The 22,644-nt window shown below is 45.6% G+C and overlaps 1 protein-coding gene across 1 annotated transcript in view; it reads right to left on the reverse strand.

Annotated features, from left to right (window-relative positions):
• capn5b (calpain 5b) overlaps positions 1 to 15,257 on the reverse strand; it is a gene marked incomplete at both ends in the record, with an annotated part of 36,634 nt that extends 21,377 nt beyond the window's left edge. Inside the window, 2 exons of the mRNA XM_080779509.1 lie at positions 225 to 356; positions 15,093 to 15,257. Coding sequence (XP_080635635.1) covers positions 225 to 356; positions 15,093 to 15,257 — 297 coding nt within the window. The remainder of the gene's footprint in view (positions 1 to 224; positions 357 to 15,092) is intronic.
• Positions 15,258 to 22,644: the final 7,387 nt, after the last annotated feature.

Genomic DNA, 22,644 nt, shown 5'->3' on the forward strand with positions numbered 1-22,644 from the left:
CCTCTAAACCTAACCTCTAATAATTCTAACCCTAACCCCAAAACTTTCCTATTATAAGCCTATAGCATATAGCATAATATAACATTTCTCTTGTGGGGACAGTGAAAATGTCCTTACGTCTGATTCTGACCACACATCTCGCCACGCACAGTCACACACACACACACACACACACACACACACACACACACACACACACACACACACACAACACACACACTTACTTTCTGCCACAGAGCCTCTCTGGAGGCCAGACTGGAGCACGCTGCCACAAACCAGCAGTTCCCCAGCTGTCCCTGATGCAAATCGTGTGCACTGATGCCATCCACAAACAGATGAGGGTCCTCACAGAGCTCCTGGGGACACAGAGTAAGACCAGAGAGAGAGAGGTAGAGAGAGGGCAGAGAAAGGGACAAAGGGTGAGAGGGAGATATGGAGACAGAGAGATAAAGGAGTGAGTGAGCTGCTAGCTAGCTGATAAGTGGTGTCTCGGAGGTGCTGAGAAGATTAATGTGGCACCGCAGAGTCTCGACTCCAGTTCACCACACAGTTCACCACACAGCGGCTGTCACGACCACGACATTTTAGGAGGTGACCATTAGTTCATGCAAAATATTTCGATTAACAATTTATTTGATGTATTAATTTTTTCAACTTAACGTTGGGACATTTAAATCAAAATGTAATTTCTGTTAGGCCTTGTAAACAATAATTGCGCACCGGGCAGATATGACAAAATAACTTTGATATAGAAATAAATGACTGTCTGACAATGTGGGGTAGCAGATCTACCAAGTTCAGAGTTGACTTTGGACACTATTTTGGGGCGTACACTACATTGTATGGGTATATTTCATCATACATATGGTGAAGTATTGAAGTGCAGGTAATTGCAACAACCACCGATCTTGTGAAAAATGAAAATGGGGGCTTTTTATGCCTTTATTTATAGCGAAGTAAGTTAGACAGGAAACGGAAAGAGAGAGATGGGGTGTCACTGACATGCAGCAAAGGTTTCCGGGATCGGGACTCGAACCCACGATGGAGCCTAGGTGCCCGCTAGGCCAGCGGTTCATTAAGGCAATACATTACGATTCAATTATTAAAATCGATACAGTAACTATTTAGCAAAGAAATGTAATCTGTGTGAAACATGTGGATAGTGCAGTTTTTTAAAGGGATGCAGTTACTACAATTTCACCCCTACTACTCTTAGATTCTTTATTATGTGGATTCAATTGATATACTGTACATTCATCCCCTCCCTGTAAAACCAAAGGGAGCAAAACAATAAAATTGTAATAAAAAAGAGGCCCATGTTGCTAAGCTCACTGTAATATAGACCAATAAACATTTCCCTTGGGTTGAGAGACTAAAATGAGCTTTTAGATTTCTGAACCCCAGTGAATGTGTTGCCCAGGTACTTTAGTGCACTGTTTTTCATTTGTGGGTCATGGACCAATTTTGATGGGTCACGACTCGAGGAAAAATCCCATTTTATTTTCCTACATTTAAAAAAATATCAAATACAGAATATCATAGAATTTTTTTTTTTTGTATTACATTTTAATTAAAAACAAACAAATTCTAGAAATATTAAGAAATAGTTCAAATATAGCTGATCTACAAGTTCGCAACGCGGCACGAAGTGGTGCAACCATATCACTCCAATGCCCAGCAATGTGTGTCCCTTATGAGACGTGTGGGGACAAGATTTAGTGGACATCTAACTATAAATACACACACGTTCCACACAACGCAGGGGGTGCAGCGCCCGGCCTCGAGTCGGTGGCATACACCGTTGTCCAGAAACACCACAAAAGGCTCTGGTCAGGCTCTGCCAGTGGGCCTGATTTCCAGCCTCTGCCTCAGCCAATTGATTGTCATGGTAACCCCACACCTGCCAATTGATTACTTAACCAGTCCACTTTTCACAGTCAGTTTGCACGCTTCAGACACAGGCAGACAGACAGATACAGAGATCTCCATGTGGGACACAGACAGACAGTTAAAATGAGTTTTCTTCGACGGGTGGCTGGCATCTCCCTTAGAGATAGGATGAGAAGTTCAGTCACATGAGAGAGACTCAGAGTAGAACCGCTTCTCCTTCGCCTGGAAAGGAGCCAGCTTAGGTGTTTCGGGCATCTGGTTAGGATGCCTCTCGGGCATCTCCCTAGGGAGGTCCTCGAGGCACCTCCCACTGGGAGGAGACCAGAATCCAAAAAACGACAACAAAGAAATCTTCTTTAGTCAAATGGTGGTCCGTGAAAAGGGTTGAAAAGCACTGATCTAGGTGATGAGGCTGGTGTGTGAACGGTGCTGTGTGGATAATACATCTCTAGGTGATGAGGCTGGTGTGTGAACGGTGCTGTGTGGATAATACATCTCTAGGCGATGAGGCTGGTGTGTGAACGGTGCTGTGTGGATAATACATCTCTAGGCGATGAGGCTGGTGTGTGAACGGTGCTGTGTGGATAATACATCTCTAGGTGATGAGGCTGGTGTGTGAACGGTGCTGTGTGGATAATACATATCTAGGTGATGAGGCTGGTGTGTGAACGGTGCTGTGTGGATAATACATCTCTAGGCGATGAGGCTGGTGTGAGTGGTGTGTGAACGGTGCTGTGTGGATAATACATCTCTAGGCGATGAGGCTGGTGTGTGAACGGTGCTGTGTGGATAATACATCTCTAGGTGATGAGGCTGGTGTGTGAACGGTGCTGTGTGGATAATACATCTCTAGGCGATGAGGCTGGTTGGGAGCTAGACAGGCCAGGATGGGTCGATGGGCACCGCCGCTATTACTCACCACACAGCGGAAAGAAAGCTCCCAATCATTTAACTGCTCTTTACCTAAACACACTTGCATGGCTCAATCAAAATAAAGGTATAGATAACAGACACGGATGAGACGGAGTGCTTGTGTGTGTGTGTGTGTGTGTGTGTGTGTGTGTGTGTGTTTGTTCATTCTGCGCACCTGCGTGTGTACACATAAAGACACAGGTTAAGGAAACTGCATGCTAAGATATGATGTGCATTCTCTCACTCACAATCACACGCAAGCACGTGGCACACACACACACACACACACACACACACACACACACACACACACACACACACACACACACACACACACACACACACACACACACACACACACACACAGTTCACAACGCCAAGGTCAGGAATAAGGCTGACTCTGCAAAAGGCTGCTTGCTGCAAAAGCAGACTTAGCATGAGAGGCCAAAGCTATGCAGCCACTGCAGAGCTCCCTGGGGGCCGTGTATGGTCCCTCTAACCCCGCCCACCCCGGCATGCACACGTGTGAGTCACATAAACAACATATGCGTGCATGTGCCCGTGCGTGCGTGTGTGTATGATTTCCGAGGCTTGGACACAAACAATAAAAGTGGTCAAATTGGACCCGTAAGGCTGTCTGCATGTGTGTGTACAGGTGTCCGTGCCTTGAGGACACCTACAGGATCTAGTCTATGGCGCCGGTTCAGTCTCTATCATTCTTTATACTCTATGGTGCACGCTCCCCAGGCCAAACCTATAAGGGTTTTTGTTTGTTAATGTTTCATTATTATGTTTTTCCAACGATGATGTACCGAGCAAAGAAAACACAATACTATCATCAATACTATAAAACATGGCAAAATGGATATATCATTTGATTTCTTTATAACCTGACATCGATCTGAGCTTGTGTAGCTTATTTTATCAAGCCATACGCAGCTGTGTCTGTCGCTACTCCCTCGCTGTATCGCTGTCAACTTTATCTTAGAATATCTTTTAATATTGCAGACCGCCGTATACTATGTATTTTATTGTGTGGCATTTTTATGCTTTTTCTCCCCAGATAGTTACAGTGAGAGCGAGACAGGAACAGAGGGACAGAAGAGGGGATGACCTCGGATAGGATTCTAATCTCACACCGAGGACAGCTGCAAGAAGGACTAGAGCCTTATTTTTATATTGTATGTATGCTTACTCAGTGATCCACTGGGGAGCCCCTCTGCTTTGTCTTTTAAAAGCTCGATCTTACACCCGGCACGAATAGGCACTCTGAGGCCCCTTTTCCACAAAAATAACGTAGGTTCTAGAACTGGTTCCGTTCTAGATTCTTGGAACCTTGGTGCTTTCACGGAACTGGCGGCCATTTTTTGGTTGCAGTTCCGAACCACCTTTTATGGTTCTGAATCTGAACCAATTCATTTTCAGTGGAAACACTCTGAACTGGTTCAATATTAGGCTGGGGGGGGGGGGGGACGGAACCGGTTAAACTCTGGTGGAAAAGGGGCCAAAGTGCAGCACAGTTGTCATTGCCATGATGTTGTTGTCATTTTCATGCCAACCGCCCACATTGTGCAAGTATGTCTGACCAGGCACATTGTTGGCATATATATCTTAGACGGGGTGAGAAAGTCAGAAAGCTACTGGGTTTCTGGTGTAGTTACCTTGCCATGATGTAACTCCAAATGTGGACAAGAAATAAAAAAATAATTGCTCCAGTGATTAGAAATTTTCAAATTGATAATTCAAAATATGCTCCTCATTGACTTACATTGTACGCTAAAACAGCTCTCAAAGTCACTCTTTTAGTACGTAAACGAACACAAACTATTTTGCAACAAGACAACAAGACAGAGTGTTCTACAAAATCACGACTGATGTTGTCAACCACACCATAGCCCGTCTTGCATCGTCACATTCCTATATGTGCATTCCATTTTGATGCATCTATCACTAGGTCGATGGTGTTGTCAAAGGCATATTAACTACAAACACACGGCAGAGATAGTCGGCTCTCTTGGGTATTAAATCCTGGTGTAACAATGGGGCTGCTGGGTCACTAGTGCATGGCCTGTCCCTGTCCAGCGACGAGCATGCTGGATCATTCCCTCAATCGATGCATGCGACATGTACTGTCTTTGGTTTGTCCATTGTATCATGATGGGTAACCGTTTTCTTTCTTGTGTTCTTCAGCACGATCTTTCGGCTCGCTTGGCTCAATAAGTGACAATACGTTTATGAGAGGATATCGGCTGTTTTACAGTTAAATGGATTTCATCAGAAGGAGCCCTCGGGAGTTCTCTATCTGCCCCCTTTGCAGTGCTATAAAGTAACACATTTACTTAAGTACTGTATTTAAGTACAGTTTTGAAGTATTTGTACTTGTACTTGTACTTGTACATTTATTTGACAGCTTTACGGCCAAGCTACACCGGGCATGTGTGCGTTTGACGTAAGCGCACTGCGCGCACAAAGTACGGTATGCGTGCGAAATGCCCCGGCTACACCAGATCTGTGGCGCGCGGCAGATTTGTGCGGGACCTTCCGGGAGGATATATAGATACGCGCGCATGGGGGCATACACACGTAAAAAATTAGAACCAATCCTATTTTTAGAGCACACGTAGGATGGCCCGCGGTATCCGTGCGTCTGGTGTAGCTGGTATCATTGACATACTGTATATTGGTCCTATCCAAACGCACTGTACGCAGGCAGTAAACGCGCGCAGTAAACGTGCGCAGTAAACGCATACGCACGCGCGCAAAATTGCCTGGTGTAGCTTGGCCGTGAGTTATAGTTACTTTGTGGATTAGGGTTATTATTACCCACAACACGTCTGCCCTATATAAAGTTTGGCCATTTGAAAATGGCGATGCATTGTCATCTTGTAGATCGGCTATTTTCTAATTTAAAAACTTGAAATGATACATTCTGCTTTCTACTTATGGTACGTACTGTATGTACATTTTGATGCCAATACTTTTGTACTTTTACTCAAATACATTTAGAATTCCGGACTTGAACTTGTAACAGAGTACTTTTATATTGCAGTATTGGTACTTTTACTTAAGTCAAAATTGTGAGTTCATTTTGCACCACTGCCCCTGCTGAGAGTAGCTCCACCCCTGGCTCATGTATAGTGTGAGCTCATTCGCAGTCTCCGCGTACCTGTCGGACAGAGAACGGCTGCATGCTTGTCTCAGGAAGTACGCTAGATTACATTACGTGAGCAGAGTTAAGATCTCTACTCACTGTTTTTTTCTTTTTCTCCCCCTCAGCATTATCATTGATTTCTGGGCTCTGAATACAACTTCAGGCTCCTTCCTCCTAGCCCAGGGCTGGGGATCGACTCAGGTGGAAGTGTAATAGAGTATTGATCCATGCCCTGCAGGCCTACACGGACACTGAGGTAATGTGAATATCACGGCTGCTGCCGACGGAACCTAATAATTTATGCCATGCTGAGAGCCTATAACCGCCGGCCACCACCACTACAAAAACAAAACTCCGCACCATGGAGGACCGGGCTTTCTGCTCAGCTGCTCCTCGGCTGTGGAATGCCCTCCCCGACCACATGAGAGCACCATGGTCCGTGGACACTTTTAAAAGGGGACTTAAGACTTGTCTTTTTAACAAGGTATTTGGCTAGTTGGACTTTTAGATGCCCAGTGTGCTTTTAACCCTTTAGCAGTATACTTGACCACGAAATGCATGAATTGTCCTTATTTTAGTCCTTTTATATACTTATGCATTATTTAATTGTTCTTCTCTTGATGTAGCACTTTGAGATTTGTTGAGTGCGCATTTGACATTTTTCTAAAAACGCTCCTATCCTGGTTATGCGTTCTGTGCGCCCTTGCTTGTTCTGTGCACCTTTCGTATCGTTTCAGTCAAACTGGGGTGTGCGTGTGTGGTCAGCAGAATGCCACTATGTCGCTGACCAGCAGAATGCCACTATGTCGCTGCCCAGCAGAATGCCACTATGTCGCTGACCAGCAGAATGCCACTATGTCGCTGCCCAGCAGAATGCCACTATGTCGCTGCCCAGCAGAATGCCACTATGTCGTTGCCCAGCAGAATGCCACTATGTCGTTGCCCAGCAGAATGCCACTATGTCGCTGCCCAGGAGAATGCCACTATGTCGTTGCCCAGCAGAATGCCACTATGTCGACCAGCAGAATGCCACTATGTCGCTGCCCAGCAGAATGCCACTATGTCATTGCCCAGCAGAATGCCACTATGTCGCTGCCCAGCAGAATGCCACTATGTCGCTGCCCAGCAGAATGCCACTATGTCGACCATCAGAATGCCACTATGTCGCTGCCCAGCAGAATGCCACTATGTCTCTGCCCAGCAGAATGCCACTATGTCGTTGCCCAGCAGAATGCCACTATGTCGCTGCCCAGCAGAATGCCACTATGTCTCTGTCCAGCAGAATGCCACTATGTCGTTGCCCAGCAGAATGCCACTATGTCGACCAGCAGAATGCCACTATGTCGTTGCCCAGCAGAATGCCACTATGTCGACCAGCAGAATGCCACTATGTCGCTGCCCAGCAGAATGCCACTATGTCGCTGCCCAGCAGAATGCCACTATGTCGCTGCCCAGCAGAATGCCACTATGTCGTTGCCCAGCAGAATGCCACTATGTCGCTGACCAGCAGAATGCCACTATGTCGACCAGCAGAATGCCACTATGTCGCTGCCCAGCAGAATGCCACTATGTCGCTGACCAGCAGAATGCCACTATGTCGCTGCCCAGCAGAATGCCACTATGTCGTTGCCCAGCAGAATGCCACTATGTCGTTGACCAGCAGAATGCCACTATGTCTCTGCCCAGCAGAATGCCACTATGTCGCTGCCCAGCAGAATGCCACTATGTCGCTGACCAGCAGAATGCCACTATGTCGCTGCCCAGCAGAATGCCACTATGTCGCTGACCAGCAGAATGCCACTATGTCGCTGCCCAGCAGAATGCCACTATGTCGCTGCCCAGCAGAATGCCACTATGTCGTTGCCCAGCAGAATGCCACTATGTCGTTGCCCAGCAGAATGCCACTATGTCGCTGCCCAGGAGAATGCCACTATGTCGTTGCCCAGCAGAATGCCACTATGTCGACCAGCAGAATGCCACTATGTCGCTGCCCAGCAGAATGCCACTATGTCATTGCCCAGCAGAATGCCACTATGTCGCTGCCCAGCAGAATGCCACTATGTCGCTGCCCAGCAGAATGCCACTATGTCGACCAGCAGAATGCCACTATGTCGCTGCCCAGCAGAATGCCACTATGTCTCTGCCCAGCAGAATGCCACTATGTCGTTGCCCAGCAGAATGCCACTATGTCGCTGCCCAGCAGAATGCCACTATGTCTCTGTCCAGCAGAATGCCACTATGTCGTTGCCCAGCAGAATGCCACTATGTCGACCAGCAGAATGCCACTATGTCGTTGCCCAGCAGAATGCCACTATGTCGACCAGCAGAATGCCACTATGTCGCTGCCCAGCAGAATGCCACTATGTCGCTGACCAGCAGAATGCCACTATGTCGCTGCCCAGCAGAATGCCACTATGTCGCTGACCAGCAGAATGCCACTATGTCGACCAGCAGAATGCCACTATGTCGCTGACCAGCAGAATGCCACTATGTCGTTGTCCAGCAGAATGCCACTATGTCGACCAGCAGAATGCCACTATGTCGCTGACCAGCAGAATGCCACTATGTCGCTGACCAGCAGAATGCCACTATGTCGCTGACCAGCAGAATGCCACTATGTCGTTGCCCAGCAGAATGCCACTATGTCGACCAGCAGAATGCCACTATGTCGCTGACCAGCAGAATGCCACTATGTCGCTGACCAGCAGAATGCCACTATGTCGCTGCCCAGCAGAATGCCACTATGTCGTTGCCCAGCAGAATGCCACTATGTCGCTGACCAGCAGAATGCCACTATGTCGCTGACCAGCAGAATGCCACTATGTCGCTGACCAGCAGAATGCCACTATGTCGCTGACCAGCAGAATGCCACTATGTCGCTGACCAGCAGAATGCCACTATGTCGCTGACCAGCAGAATGCCACTATGTCGCTGACCAGCAGAATGCCACTATGTCGCTGCCCAGCAGAATGCCACTATGTCGTTGCCCAGCAGAATGCCACTATGTCGACCAGCAGAATGCCACTATGTCGCTGACCAGCAGAATGCCACTATGTCGCTGACCAGCAGAATGCCACTATGTCGCTGCCCAGCAGAATGCCACTATGTCGTTGCCCAGCAGAATGCCACTATGTCGCTGACCAGCAGAATGCCACTATGTCGCTGACCAGCAGAATGCCACTATGTCGCTGACCAGCAGAATGCCACTATGTCGCTGACCAGCAGAATGCCACTATGTCGCTGACCAGCAGAATGCCACTATGTCGCTGACCAGCAGAATGCCACTATGTCGCTGCCCAGCAGAATGCCACTATGTCGCTGCCCAGCAGAATGCCACTATGTCGCTGCCCAGCAGAATGCCACTATGTCGTTGCCCAGCAGAATGCCACTATGTCGCTGCCCAGCAGAATGCCACTATGTCGCTGACCAGCAGAATGCCACTATGTCGCTGACCAGCAGAATGCCACTATGTCGCTGCCCAGCAGAATGCCACTATGTCGCTGCCCAGCAGAATGCCACTATGTCGCTGCCCAGCAGAATGCCACTATGTCGTTGCCCAGCAGAATGCCACTATGTCGCTGACCAGCAGAATGCCACTATGTCGTTGCCCAGCAGAATGCCACTATGTCGCTGCCCAGCAGAATGCCACTATGTCGCTGACCAGCAGAATGCCACTATGTCGCTGCCCAGCAGAATGCCACTATGTCGCTGCCCAGCAGAATGCCACTATGTCGCTGCCCAGCAGAATGCCACTATGTCGCTGCCCAGCAGAATGCCACTATGTCGCTGCCCAGCAGAATGCCACTATGTCGTTGCCCAGCAGAATGCCACTATGTCGCTGCCCAGCAGAATGCCACTATGTCGTTGCCCAGCAGAATGCCACTATGTCGCTGCCCAGCAGAATGCCACTATGTCGCTGACCAGCAGAATGCCACTATGTCGCTGCCCAGCAGAATGCCACTATGTCGCTGCCCAGCAGAATGCCACTATGTCGCTGCCCAGCAGAATGCCACTATGTCGCTGCCCAGCAGAATGCCACTATGTCGTTGCCCAGCAGCAAAGCAAAGCCGATGAACAGATGAATGGCCCCGCACAATTTAAAAACTTCACAACTAACGTCAAGACAGGATATAAATAAACCCCAACTAATCAGAAGATGAGATGGATGCGAGAGAGAGAGAGAGAGAGAGAGAGAGAGAGAGAGAGAGATTTTATTTGAGCTACTTGCTATTCATGGCCCATGCTCTGTCATTACATTTACAATATATACATGTCAGGCATTTACTAGCTGAGTGACAGTATGTGAGAGGGTAAAGATTCAAGGACATGTTGCACAAATGGGCTGTTAAAAGGGATCAGACCTGTGACCTGGTGTGGTTAAGAGATGGGCTATCGACAGTAGTATAACCACTCGGTTCTGTCAAAGTCTTTCCATGACTCGTGATTCACTTTGATATTTATGGCAAACTGCATCACCATTAATGTACAGAAACAGCATCAAAGCCAAGTACTGTACAGCTGCAAACTTTAAAATTACAATACAATACAGGTACATTTTCCAACACACTAGTCATTGTCTCCACCAGGCCGAAGGCATGGGGAGAGAGTATGTTTTTCACTCCGTCCGTCCATGTGTGTGTGTGTGTGTGTCCGTCCGTCCGTCTGTGGACAACTAATCTCCGGCACCGTTGGCTTGATCGCAGCCAATAGCCATACTCTGCACACACACTCCCTGAATGCCACAGCTGAACCTCTGCCCCAAGGCAGGCCCCAACATTGACCTCTTATAGCGCCACCAGGAGGCCGCTTTGTGCAAAAACTGTTTCTGTACAGTACACCTACAGATTGTGTCCAAACATCACGCAAACTGGTACACAGTCTCTCTAGAGCCATTCAACAAAACAGGTCTTTCAGATTTTGCAAAATGCTGCAAATCATGAACACATCGTGTGATTTCCGTGAAATTGAGCACTCACATTCCCACTATAGGCAGAGGAAGAAATGCCACTTGAAAATGTTCAACTCAGCCTCATGGTGGCGCGGAACCGTGTATAACGTTGTATGCCAAACTCCATAGAGGCCAAGGAAAACCGACCGGCGACCAACCAACCAAAAACACACACACACACACACACACACACAAACTGAGGGGAAATGCTAGATTCCATAGTTAACTGCGAGCTGTGGTCGCAATGAATGTGTTATCAGACTGTCCAGTAGTAGACAGCCACATCAGTGGCAATTTAGGAAAGCAGAAAGCATCGTTTTGTAATGTACACATACAGCGTTTAATTCCCAGAGAGACTGCATGTCTTGGCTTTTCAAAGTGGATCAAAATAGCCTAATTAGTGTTGTCGTGCTGCAGATACTGGTGGTGAGAGGACGGTGAGTCTCTCTCCACGTGGGCGGAAGGATTCACATTTTTACAAGAACAAGAGATGAGAACGTAGAGATGAAAAAGTTAAGAAAAGATAAGATCGCAGAGTGTACTGTACCTGTGAAAATGCCAGAGTTACATGAACACTGAGGACTTTACTTTGAACACTTGTTGACAATAACCTATAATGTTAAAATAAAATAAAGAATTAAAACAAAGCTGACCGAGTCCTGTCATACTGTAGATTCAGATGTAATTACATGATAAAACATGGTGGATTTTTATAGTATATATATTCAAAATGCACATGCATTTGGGGTCCCCAGCAAAAGTAGTTAATATAGCATCTCACAATCGTTCTTAACCACTTATTTATCCATTTATACGTTGGCCACTGCAAGTTTGTACATCTGCTATATTTTTTGTTTTATTGTTTAATTTTTTGTTTTTTTACATAGCCTAAATCTTCTCAATTTGGGGGTCCGTGACCGTGGCACGAAAACGTTTTAGAACCACGGCCCTACAGTAGAGGCAGAATAGAACAAAACGTTTTAGAACCACGGCCCTACAGTAGTGGCAGAATAGAACAAAACGTTTTAGAACCACGGCCCTACAGTAGTGGCAGAATAGAACAAAACGTTTTAGAACCACGGCCCTACAGTAGTGGCAGAAGAACAAAACGTTTTAGAACCACGGCCCTACAGTAGTGGCAGAATAGAACAAAACGTTTTAGAACCACGGCCCTACAGTAGTGGCAGAATAGAACAAAACGTTTTCGAACCACGGCCCTATAGTAGTGGCAGAATAGAACTGCACTGTGATGACGAGCGGAGGAAGCTGCAGCTGTGCTGTACACTGTATTGCCTATACTTTGAGTACGATAGTGGCCCATAAATGAACATTGTAAATGTCCAACATTTAAAATAGAACAGATATATGTGCAATGCTCTGGAAGCCCCTCTACTGTAAAGACGTTCAATTAAATGTATATTGATGATATAAAACTCCTTGTATATGTGGATAGGGATGAGGTTATATTAGGTGGACTGCTGTGAACACAAACTGAATGTTGGAGGTGTGGAAGCTTTAGTTCCTCAAACAATTTTTTTCTTAAACATATTGTTTTATGTGAACGCCAAATTATAACATAATAATAATTCATATTATTCTCATATGAATAGGCAGCATTTAACCCCTTGAACCCCATAGCATCTATATTTGAGGGTGGGGAAACGTTAGCCAAAAATAGCTGTTCTACAAGCCCACAACGCATTGCGCTGTGATACACTGTGAGCTTGTAGATCGGCTATTTTTTGCAGAAATTTGGTGTAGAGAAAAAGAGCGGTCCCAGACTCCCCCAGTACAGTTGCAACTCAGTCCGTTTTACTAAGAATAGAGGGTTTAGGTGAACTGTCTTTAACCTAATCAGACTTCCACTGCCTCCCAATTCTTTATGCCAGTGGTTCTCAGACGTTGTCATGTCAAGCACCCCCAAACTAATATGTGCCATCTAAAAAGATAAGCGGTTAAACAGTTTTTTGTCTCAAATCTTTGCTTCTGGGGGGTCCCTGGAACTACAAATGTTCAGATGGGGGTCCGCAGCCAAATACAGATAATCCTGGAGGTCCTTGACATGAACATGGTTGAGCACCACTGACATAGAAATAGGTTTTTCGGAAAACTGTTAAGATTTAGAAGCCATTTTTTTAGAATGGTCCAAATGAGTCATTTTGCTGGGGGGACCCCCCTGGAAGCAACTCAAGGAACCAGTGTGGTGGGTCCACGGAGCCCACAGTGAGAACCAGTGTGGTGGGTCCACGGACCCCACAGTGAGAACCAGTGTGGTGGGTCCACGGACCCCACAGTGAGAACCAGTGTGGTGGGTCCACAGACCCCACAGTGAGAACCAGTGTGGTGGGTCCACGGACCCCACAGTGAGAACCAGTGTGGTGGGTCCACGGACCCCACAGTGAGAACCAGTGTGGTGGGTCCACGGACCCCACAGTGAGAACCAGTGTGGTGGGTCCACGGAGCCCACAGTGAGAACCAGTGTGGTGGGTCCACGGAGCCCACATTGAGAACCAGTGTGGTGGGTCCACGGACCCCACAGTGAGAACCAGTGTGGTGGGTCCACGGACCCCACAGTGAGAACCAGTGTGGTGGGTCCACGGACCCCACAGTGAGTACCAGTGTGGTGGGTCCACGGACCCCACAGTGAGAACCAGTGTGGTGGGTCCACGGAGCCCACATTGAGAACCAGTGTTGTGGGTCCACGGACCCCACAGTGAGAACCAGTGTGGTGGGTCCACGGACCCCACAGTGAGAACCAGTGTGGTGGGTCCACAGACCCCACAGTGAGAACCAGTGTGGTGGGTCCACAGACCCCACAGTGAGAACCAGTGTGGTGGGTCCACAGACCCCACAGTGAGAACCAGTGTGGTGGGTCCACAGACCCCACAGTGAGAACCAGTGTGGTGGGTCCACGGAGCCCACATTGAGAACCAGCGCTTTAAGCCTCTCTCTCTCTGCTGAGCGATCCCACGCTTCGCTTAACGGACGGCTGCCTGACGACATTGCCATGGAGACGGAAACATACAATCTGCGTGACCCAGTTTCCATGACGATTAAACGCTCGCCGTCTGTCTGTCTGTCTGTGCATGCGGCATCATGCCATCCGGAAGGAGGGGAATAGTTGGATGGACCACTGGCGTCTGCTGAGTGGAAGGATGCTGCTGGTGATGTTGCGTGGATACGTGCGTGCGTGCACAAGGACAGATTCGCAATTGGGCCAGTGGGGGTCGACGTCCAGGAGGGGCCCTCAACTCTCAGGGGAGCTAAAAGACGATCGGGGGTTAATCCGTCCCTGTGTGTGCGTGCATAATATTGCATTGTGAGCAGTAGTGATTTTTTTTTTAAATGTACCACAGCATTTTAATGACGTCACGTGCACACACACGCACAAACATGCGTGTGCGTACAAAGCACAGCTATAGTGTAAGAGAGTCAACTCGTGACAAACGTATACATTCAAACGACCATAAAACAACAGTAACAACACACTCTACCAGAAAGGCTGGTATAAAGTGTTAAAGCACCATAATACTGTGTTGATAACCTACTGGTTTGGGCAGCGGTGGCCGAACGGTTTGCGGAGCGGTCTCTTGATACCGGAAGGTCTCCAGTTTGAATCCCCGGACCGGCACGTTAAAATTACCACCGCTGAAGTGCCCTTGAGCAAGGCATTGAACCCCTACCATGAAATGTTCTATGAGCAGGGTGTGGCTTTGCTTTCCTTTGGTTCCTACATGTCAACACACAGTAGCCTATGGCTATGTGCCTACAGACTAGCCTACAGTAGGCTACTTAACAGGTCACACATGGACCATTGCACAAGTTGCGTCGGCAGCTTTTGTAGCTTGGTAAAAGGTGTGTATCTATCTAACTCGGGGGTATTCCTCACAGTAACTACAGGGGATCCGCCAAATCTTTGTGTGATGGGGAACAATAGCCACAAATAGCAGATCTACAAGCTGTAGATCAATTCTACATATCTATGAAGTCTATGTAAAAGTTGAATCTGCAATACACGATTCACAACATGTAGTTGGCTGGGGGGGTCCCTGCTACGTCTCTGTCTCTCAGCTAAGGGGTCCTTGGCCTGAAAAACGTTGAAGACCCCTGATCCAACTAAATTATTTTGCGGGGTGGTTTGGCAACTTTGGCATGCAGGGTCGCCAGAGGCTATTCCACTCACTCACTCACCCGCGGTCTCTTCCACACCACACGTCCGATCCTGTTGCCATGGATGAAGAGGGAGTCGTCCTGTGCGGGGAAGCGGGGGTCCTCGAACAGCAGGCCACTCTGTAAGCACTGCCTCTTCAGGGTGGAGTACTGCTGCCCCTCGAACGTCTTGATTGAAGTAAACATGCTGCAGCCCTGGAGGTAGTATACCGACAACGACAATCAGCTAAATACGTACTGTACTACGTACGGCCAAAATAATAAGGGTGGAAAGTATACAAACAAAAAATCGGAAGTACATTTTTTTTATGAATGTTTATGAAACTTTACAGTATGGAAGAGGGTCATGCTGAAACCAGTCTTACTCAGATCAATTGGCCAAAGGGGGGCCCTATAGCAACCGTTACTTTGAAAATGAAACCTTTGAACAGGCATAACTCATGCCTCGTTTGGCCAAAAGCCATGCCACTTGTTAGTACATTGGCATGTGGGACTATTGGTGTGCCAGACTATTGGTTGTTGGACTATTCGCTGTCAGACTCTTAGTACACATGTCGGACTATTGGGGTGCCGGACTATTGGCTGTCGGACTATGTACTGTACTGTACCGTACCATACCGTACCGTACCGTACTCAAGCCCCCAGATGTTCAGTGATGTCATGTGCATAACGTGCGTCAACCCTGACCTCAAATTTGAGACCGCTCTCAACCTTATAACCTTATAATGGTACTTCCGGCAGTCTTCCGGGTGCTTTAAAAGGCCACTGAGCAACTTCCAATGAAAAGAATAGCAGGGGGCGGGGCTGTCACTCCCACTCTATCCTTTATGACTCTATGACTGTACTGCCTCTCATCATGCACCTGTGCACAGTGTGAAGATCAACAGCGCCACTTTGTCACCTGTTGGTACACTAAACAGACAGACATAGGGACACACATTGCGGTTCCTTGGAGTGGCTGCACCACTCAAAATCAGATCTGTGTGAAGTAAGTGGTGCAACAGCGCCCCCTGTTAGTACCCTAAACAGACGGACACACACACACACACACACACACACACACACACACACACACACACACACACACACACACACACACACACTATATGAGCCATTTGCAACCTTAGCAGTGAGAGCCCTCAGTGGAAGCCCACAGTTCCTTCCTGCAGTGGATACAACCTGGATGTCAATGGATCAAAATGATTCGCCTGTCAATTCACCCCAGAGGTCTAATTAACACCACTGCATTAAATAGTGCACGCACGCAGTGTGCACATTGATCTGCACAGATACTGTACGTACAGAAGGATGAGTTAGGCCACATCGAGGAGAAAACAAGCCTGGCGAACTCCATTGCTAAACCAATATCTCCGAAATGTGATAGGGTGAGCAAGTGTGTGTTATACGTGTGTGTGTGTGTGTGTGTGTGTGTGTGTGTGTGTGTGTGTGTGTGTGTGTGTGTGTGTGTGTGTACATGCATGCGTGCGTGCGTGCGGGGAATCTCTATTCCCTACAGGGGAAGGGAGATTAAATCCATGGAGATCAATGACAGCCTGTTGTCTTCAAGGTTAATGTGGCAGCTGGCTATTTGTTTGACCACATCTCTTTTTATTCCATAGGTGCAATCTCATTTCCGTCTACTGAACTGCTACATTTGCTAATTCATCAGTCTGTCCGGGTGAATAACATGTACTAGTCTACGTGTACTAGTAGGCTATTAAAGAATTGACATGCAGCGCTAGTTTAACATGATAGTATTTACAGTGAATAATTATAGGCTCTATGCACAGCGGCCATATTGGAAATAAATTGCGACCTCTTCCTTACATCCTTCACAGTTCTTATAATTATACTATTCAAGGCTCTGTTCCATTCTGGTCAAACAGTCAGGGTGCTATTATTGTGCATGTCGGTGCTCTGGAAACACTCTGTTACCCCATGCAGTGGGTCTCAAAGTGGGGTCCCTCAGGGTTCCTGGAGGGGGTTCCAAATGGACGCTTAATGGGTTTGTAACTCTGAGAGTGTACAAATTGAACCAAATGGACTCCTAAGGGTCCATTTGGTTCCATAGGAACCACTCTCAGGTTTACATGAAATGAAATAGACTTAGCTTATAAGTTATACAGCTGTAGCTCCAATCTATCAGTTTTAGCCAGTAATTTCACCCAATTAGGACAGGGCTTGCACGGCTTGGTTAATAAAATATGATATCATTCAACCGTTCCAGTTTTATTATTATTTTAACAGCATTTAAAAAAAAAAAAAATGCTGTTAAAATAATAATAAAACGGTTCTAGAAAGTAGTAAAAATGTAGTAAGAATTGCAGATCTACACACATTTAATGTGTGTAGATCTGCAATTTTTACTACTTTTGTGTGGCACTCTCATGATATATGATGAAGTGCATGGGGTATTAATTTGGCCCCCCCAAAAAAGTTGAAATGGAGAAACAAGGTTTCTGCCCAACAGCAACATTATAAACATGATATGCTCCAACAGAGAGAGAGAGAGAGAGAGAGAGAGAGAGAGAGAGACAGACAGAGACAGAGATGCAAGCAGCCAATCTCTTGAGCTTCTGAACACAGCCCTCCTATGAGACCACAGGCAGAGTAAAAAAATTGAAAAGTGGTGCTTTAAATTAACACTGAGGATTTCACAAATATGTAAGGGAATGCACAACTACAGACATATCTCTCAGCTCGTGAGGGATCTTAGATTGACATTTTACACACAGGCAGCTTTCATTCGTGATCTCCAAGACTGAATATTGATGTGACATTGATATAGTTTTATCATTTAATGAATCGAATGAGATTAAAATAAAAGAAGGACGCGCTGCTATGCATGGATCAGTGGCTCTTTCGACAGGTGGTCTTTGGTGGAACAGCTATAGGGTATAAATCTGGCCTATAGGGTATAAATCAGTGGTAGCTTTTCTGGATCACGGCTGCCATGTTAAGCGGCCAGATGGCTGTTCCGTGTGCATTTTCACGATCATGTTTATTTGTATGATCATGCCATTCGATTGTGAATGCATGTCATATTATCATTAAAATCTTAGTGTTTTGCCAATTATTTAGGAGCCCACGTGCAATATCCCCATGTCTCACCAGCTCACGGGTTGAGAACACTGGTATAGGCTACAGGTCCCCATGGCTCACCAGCTCACGGGTTGAGAACCACTGGTATAGGCTACAGGTCCAAGAAGAACCACTGGTATAGGCTACAGGTCCAAGAAGAAACAGTGGTAAAGACTGCAGAATGAATAGTGCCAGTAGACTTATGTGAGGTGCTGGATCCAAAAGGAAACCAAATGAATAATAAAAGGCAGCCTCCGCACACTCACAACTATGTAAAATCTGATTTCTTTAAATAGCAAGCTTTCGATCATAGACCTTCAGACCTTAGAGCAAGGCAATGACGAATGATTGAATGAGATGTTTGTCAATAGGCTGTCGTGCAATTATTTCTTGCATGCCATTATTGTTTAGACTTTAGACAATACAACCCATTATCATATTGCAATATTAAATAAAGCAACTCCAATTAGATCTATGAAAGTCAGTCATTTATTATTAGACCGAATCGATTTGTTCATCTCAAAATGTTGTGAAAATTAGTTGAACAGAAATTGGAGAGATGCTCGATTTTCATTTCCTTGATGGTGTAAAAAAGGACGGGATAAATAATGAATTAATTATTTCATAATTATATAATAATTATATTATAGTATGGAAATCACATCCATCTACAAATTCTTGACTGTAATAGACACATACAGAACAAGGATATTGTTGCCATGGTTTTTTCCTGCATAGAAGATTTTCTGCTCCTCAAACAGGTTTTAGCCAGCCCTCAAAGGAAAATCACCAACACCAAAATGTTCGAATTGACAATAAAAGTATGATTGTTGTTGCCTATCAGCAAATCAAATGGTTTATTTATGGCATTCCACTCCCTTCCCCTATGCTCACACTCGCTCCCGTCCCCCCTTCCAATGTTGTAATGCAATTATTATTTTTAACTGGGATTTCATTTACTCGAGCATTAATAAACAATAAAACAACAGGAAAATGTCTGTTGCTTTTTATTTGTTCGCATATAGTCATGATACGGACCGATCGATCATGCTTGTGTAGTAACACCTCAAGGCCCATCCTGAGTCAGGAGAAACCCTGCTAAGGCAATATAGTAGCATTAGACTACATATGTATCATATCGCTGAAACCTCCTATCTGCAAATATTAAATGAACACTACTATTCGATTACCGGTATACCAACTACAGTAGTGTCACACAAAAGCATCAAAGCTAACAGATCTGCAAGCCCAAAACATGGCGTGAAACGACACATTTTGAACTTGCAAAAAACATTATTTGAATCCTGAAAAGTAACAGTTTTGGACATGGTTTCCACCCAACAGAGACAACAGGCCAACTCCTCCCATAGCAGGAGCCCCTCAGTCTTTAATGTTGAGTAAGTACAACATCACAGTAGTGCAGAGAATATTAAACAACAAGGAAGACGCTTAGAATAACCTTATACAGTAGCTACACAGCAGCTGGCACCAATTCAAGTGAGAAGTGGATGAATTCATGCTCTAATGCACAATACGATTCTCAGTGATAATCTGTATGTGGGCCCGAAAGAATGAAAGAAAGAAAGAAAGAAAGAAAGAAAGAAAGAAAGAAAGAAAGAAAGAAAGAAAGAAAGAAGTTTATCTACACTTTACTTGTTAAAAATCAAAATTGATTTGTTTAAAAATCAAACTCATTCATTTTCATAATGGATGGAAACGCTACACTAAAGCCTAACTTATATTTCATCATACGATGCTGCCATGCCCTGAACAAGGCTGCAACAACTGGGCCCGTTTTTTTGCCGCTGCCACAGGCTTAATTAAAGAAACTATCCAGAAACTTAACATTTTGAGAAATAGCTGGGAAACTGTTGCATAAGTGCCAGAACAAATGCCTGGAGAAGCGAAGAGGTTACACAGTTGGAAGCTAAATGTAACAGATGGTGTGGTGTCTTGGCTCGTGATTGCAATGGGAAAACCATGCTGCCATGCACATTCGGCAGCGGGCCTATACCAGCGAGGTAAAGAAATGCTGTATCTATAATCTAAAAACAGCCTGGCACCCCAAGACCTTGCCGTAGTGTTATTGTCGTGTCGCTTGCTTTCATTTTGTATTCTATTTGTATTTTACTTATTGTGCTGTTTTGTTGTTTTGCTCTGTATAGCACTTTGGTTGACATCCGTCTGAGTTGACAACACTCTGCATGTGTTTGTAGTGACAGTCATCAACAACCATGAGTGTTTTCAGGCTTGTTTTAGGTTCCTCTTGTCTTGGGTCAATTGTCCTTTTACTGCTACTGCAGTGTCTCGTCTATGTCATTGAAAGCTAAAACAAACGCCACCACATGGCAATTAATTAATGGAGAGAGAGAGAGAGAGAGAGCACACACTTTGTCCACGGTCTGTCGTCAGAAATGACAAAATGACAAAGCACGACATGTCGGACATTGATGAAAACAAACAGCAGTGATGTATTAGGGCCTAATTAGTAATTACATACAAGCATATTAACTGCTTCAGTCTTCAGTCAGTGAGACTAAAATGTATAGGCTGGCTGACTGAAGCAGTCCAGTCAGTGGACTGAGCACTGTGAGTGTATTTTTGTTGATGACATGTATTTAAGCAATATTGCGATTTAACAGTTACCCTTAAAACTAAGATAGTCGCCAAAAAATGATATTTTTTAATGACAGATGAAGCCACGACGACCACAAATGTCCCAAGAAACTAGCTAGCCTAGCCGAGTCTCTGGGAGAACAACACAGGTGAATTATTTGTTTTAATTAGGAGTTCCATGATGCTGGTTTGAAGCACGGCTAGAAGGCTGTTTTAACCAGATTGCTTCCTCGAAACGACCTGTTGTGTAATATTGCGTTAATTCTTTATGCTATGTTGATTAACATAACCATTGTGTAGGACCACAATGGAAACAAGTACCCAGGACTTTGTTTACATTTCTCACTAATACAGTATTCAATCAATCAATCACAATGATCTGGATGCAGGAAAGCAATGTATACAATTCAGAGCCATTGAGATAAGAGTTGCATTAATGAGAAATCAGAAACAATGTGTTTGTGCCTGGGCCGATGGAGAACGGAGAATCGGAGATGGCACAACTATTTCTATCTTAATGGCTCTGGGCACCCTATATGGCCAAAATATGAGGCAAAGAAATCTGACATTTTTGTTAGCCAAGCTATTTCTGACAAACGCAACAAGCAGACTAAAGGCCAGACCGACTGATTTTTGTGCCACGTTTGGAGTGGACTTGTGTGTTCAGTGCATTCCAAATGCACTGAGCACACAAGTGCACAAATCCACGGCTCTTGGGTTATGTGTAGAATAATGAATGAAGTGTGATTGTGGATAGATGTTTGGGGGGAGTTAACTGTGGTGATATATGAGCTCAGTTCTACCCAAGAGGAAAGAGACAGATGGTAGAGTATTAGATGAAATACAGTGGAATGAGAACTGCAATTAGCCACACTGACTGTTGGATGGATGGGCTTACATTTTATCAGTCCACAACATGTCAGATAAGTTAGAACACAAAGAATACTAAATATAGAAAATTAGATTCATTTTAAAAGCCATGCAGTGGTTCCTAGATTTCCTCCAGACATACTGTGATTTACACAAACAAAGAATACTGTATGGACCCCAGGCCCATTTGGGTCCATTGCTTCAGAGTTAAATTAACACTGAGGATTTTGCCGAGTCGGGTACGAACACAAAGAACATACAATGGAACTAGCTCTGGTCTATGCTACTCTCATCTTCCTACTTTCTGCGGTGGACACACTCTGAGCCCCCTCCACGCGTCTAAAATGCACTTTTTGGCCAGAAAGGGATTTCTTTCTCACCAGAAGAAAAATACTTTTAGTTACTGCACTGCGCCCTCTACCGGTATTAGGGACTTTAAGCAACGACTGTTTTCAGGACGGCTCCGCTAGGCAGAAGTACGGGATCGCCATAGCTGTCAAAATCGTTAAGCAAACAGCGGTCTGCGACGGCGCCATTGGTTCCCATGGTGGCGTGTCTATATGCAGCATGTGTCAAACTTTTTTTTTTAAACACCCCGTCGCGCATCAGCTAACTTAATGTGTATGCGCTGGACATGATCAGCAGTGGAAAGAGGAAGGTGCTGGATCAATCTGTTATTCTAAAACCGTTTAATTAAACATGGTTAATATATGACATATGGTATTAGTGTTATTTCTTCATTCAGAGCATGCCAACACATTACACAGCATAAGAGAGGTGATGGAGCAATCGGTGTAAATGTATGACAGCTATAATTTCAATAAACATGGTTATGACATGGCGTTGTAGACACTACGTGTATCCATTTCCGGTTGCCATGAGAAAACCCCATAGAAAAGATTTTTCCTTCCGGTGAAAATAAATCCCTTTCTGGCCAAAAAGTGCATTTTATACATGTGGTGGGGGGCTCAGAGTGCGTCCACCGCAGAAAGTAGGCTTTCTGGTA

The sequence above is a fragment of the Protomyctophum bolini genome (assembly GCF_963924005.1).
Source record: "Protomyctophum bolini genome assembly, chromosome: 13".
Classification (NCBI taxonomy): domain Eukaryota; kingdom Metazoa; phylum Chordata; class Actinopteri; order Myctophiformes; family Myctophidae; genus Protomyctophum; species Protomyctophum bolini.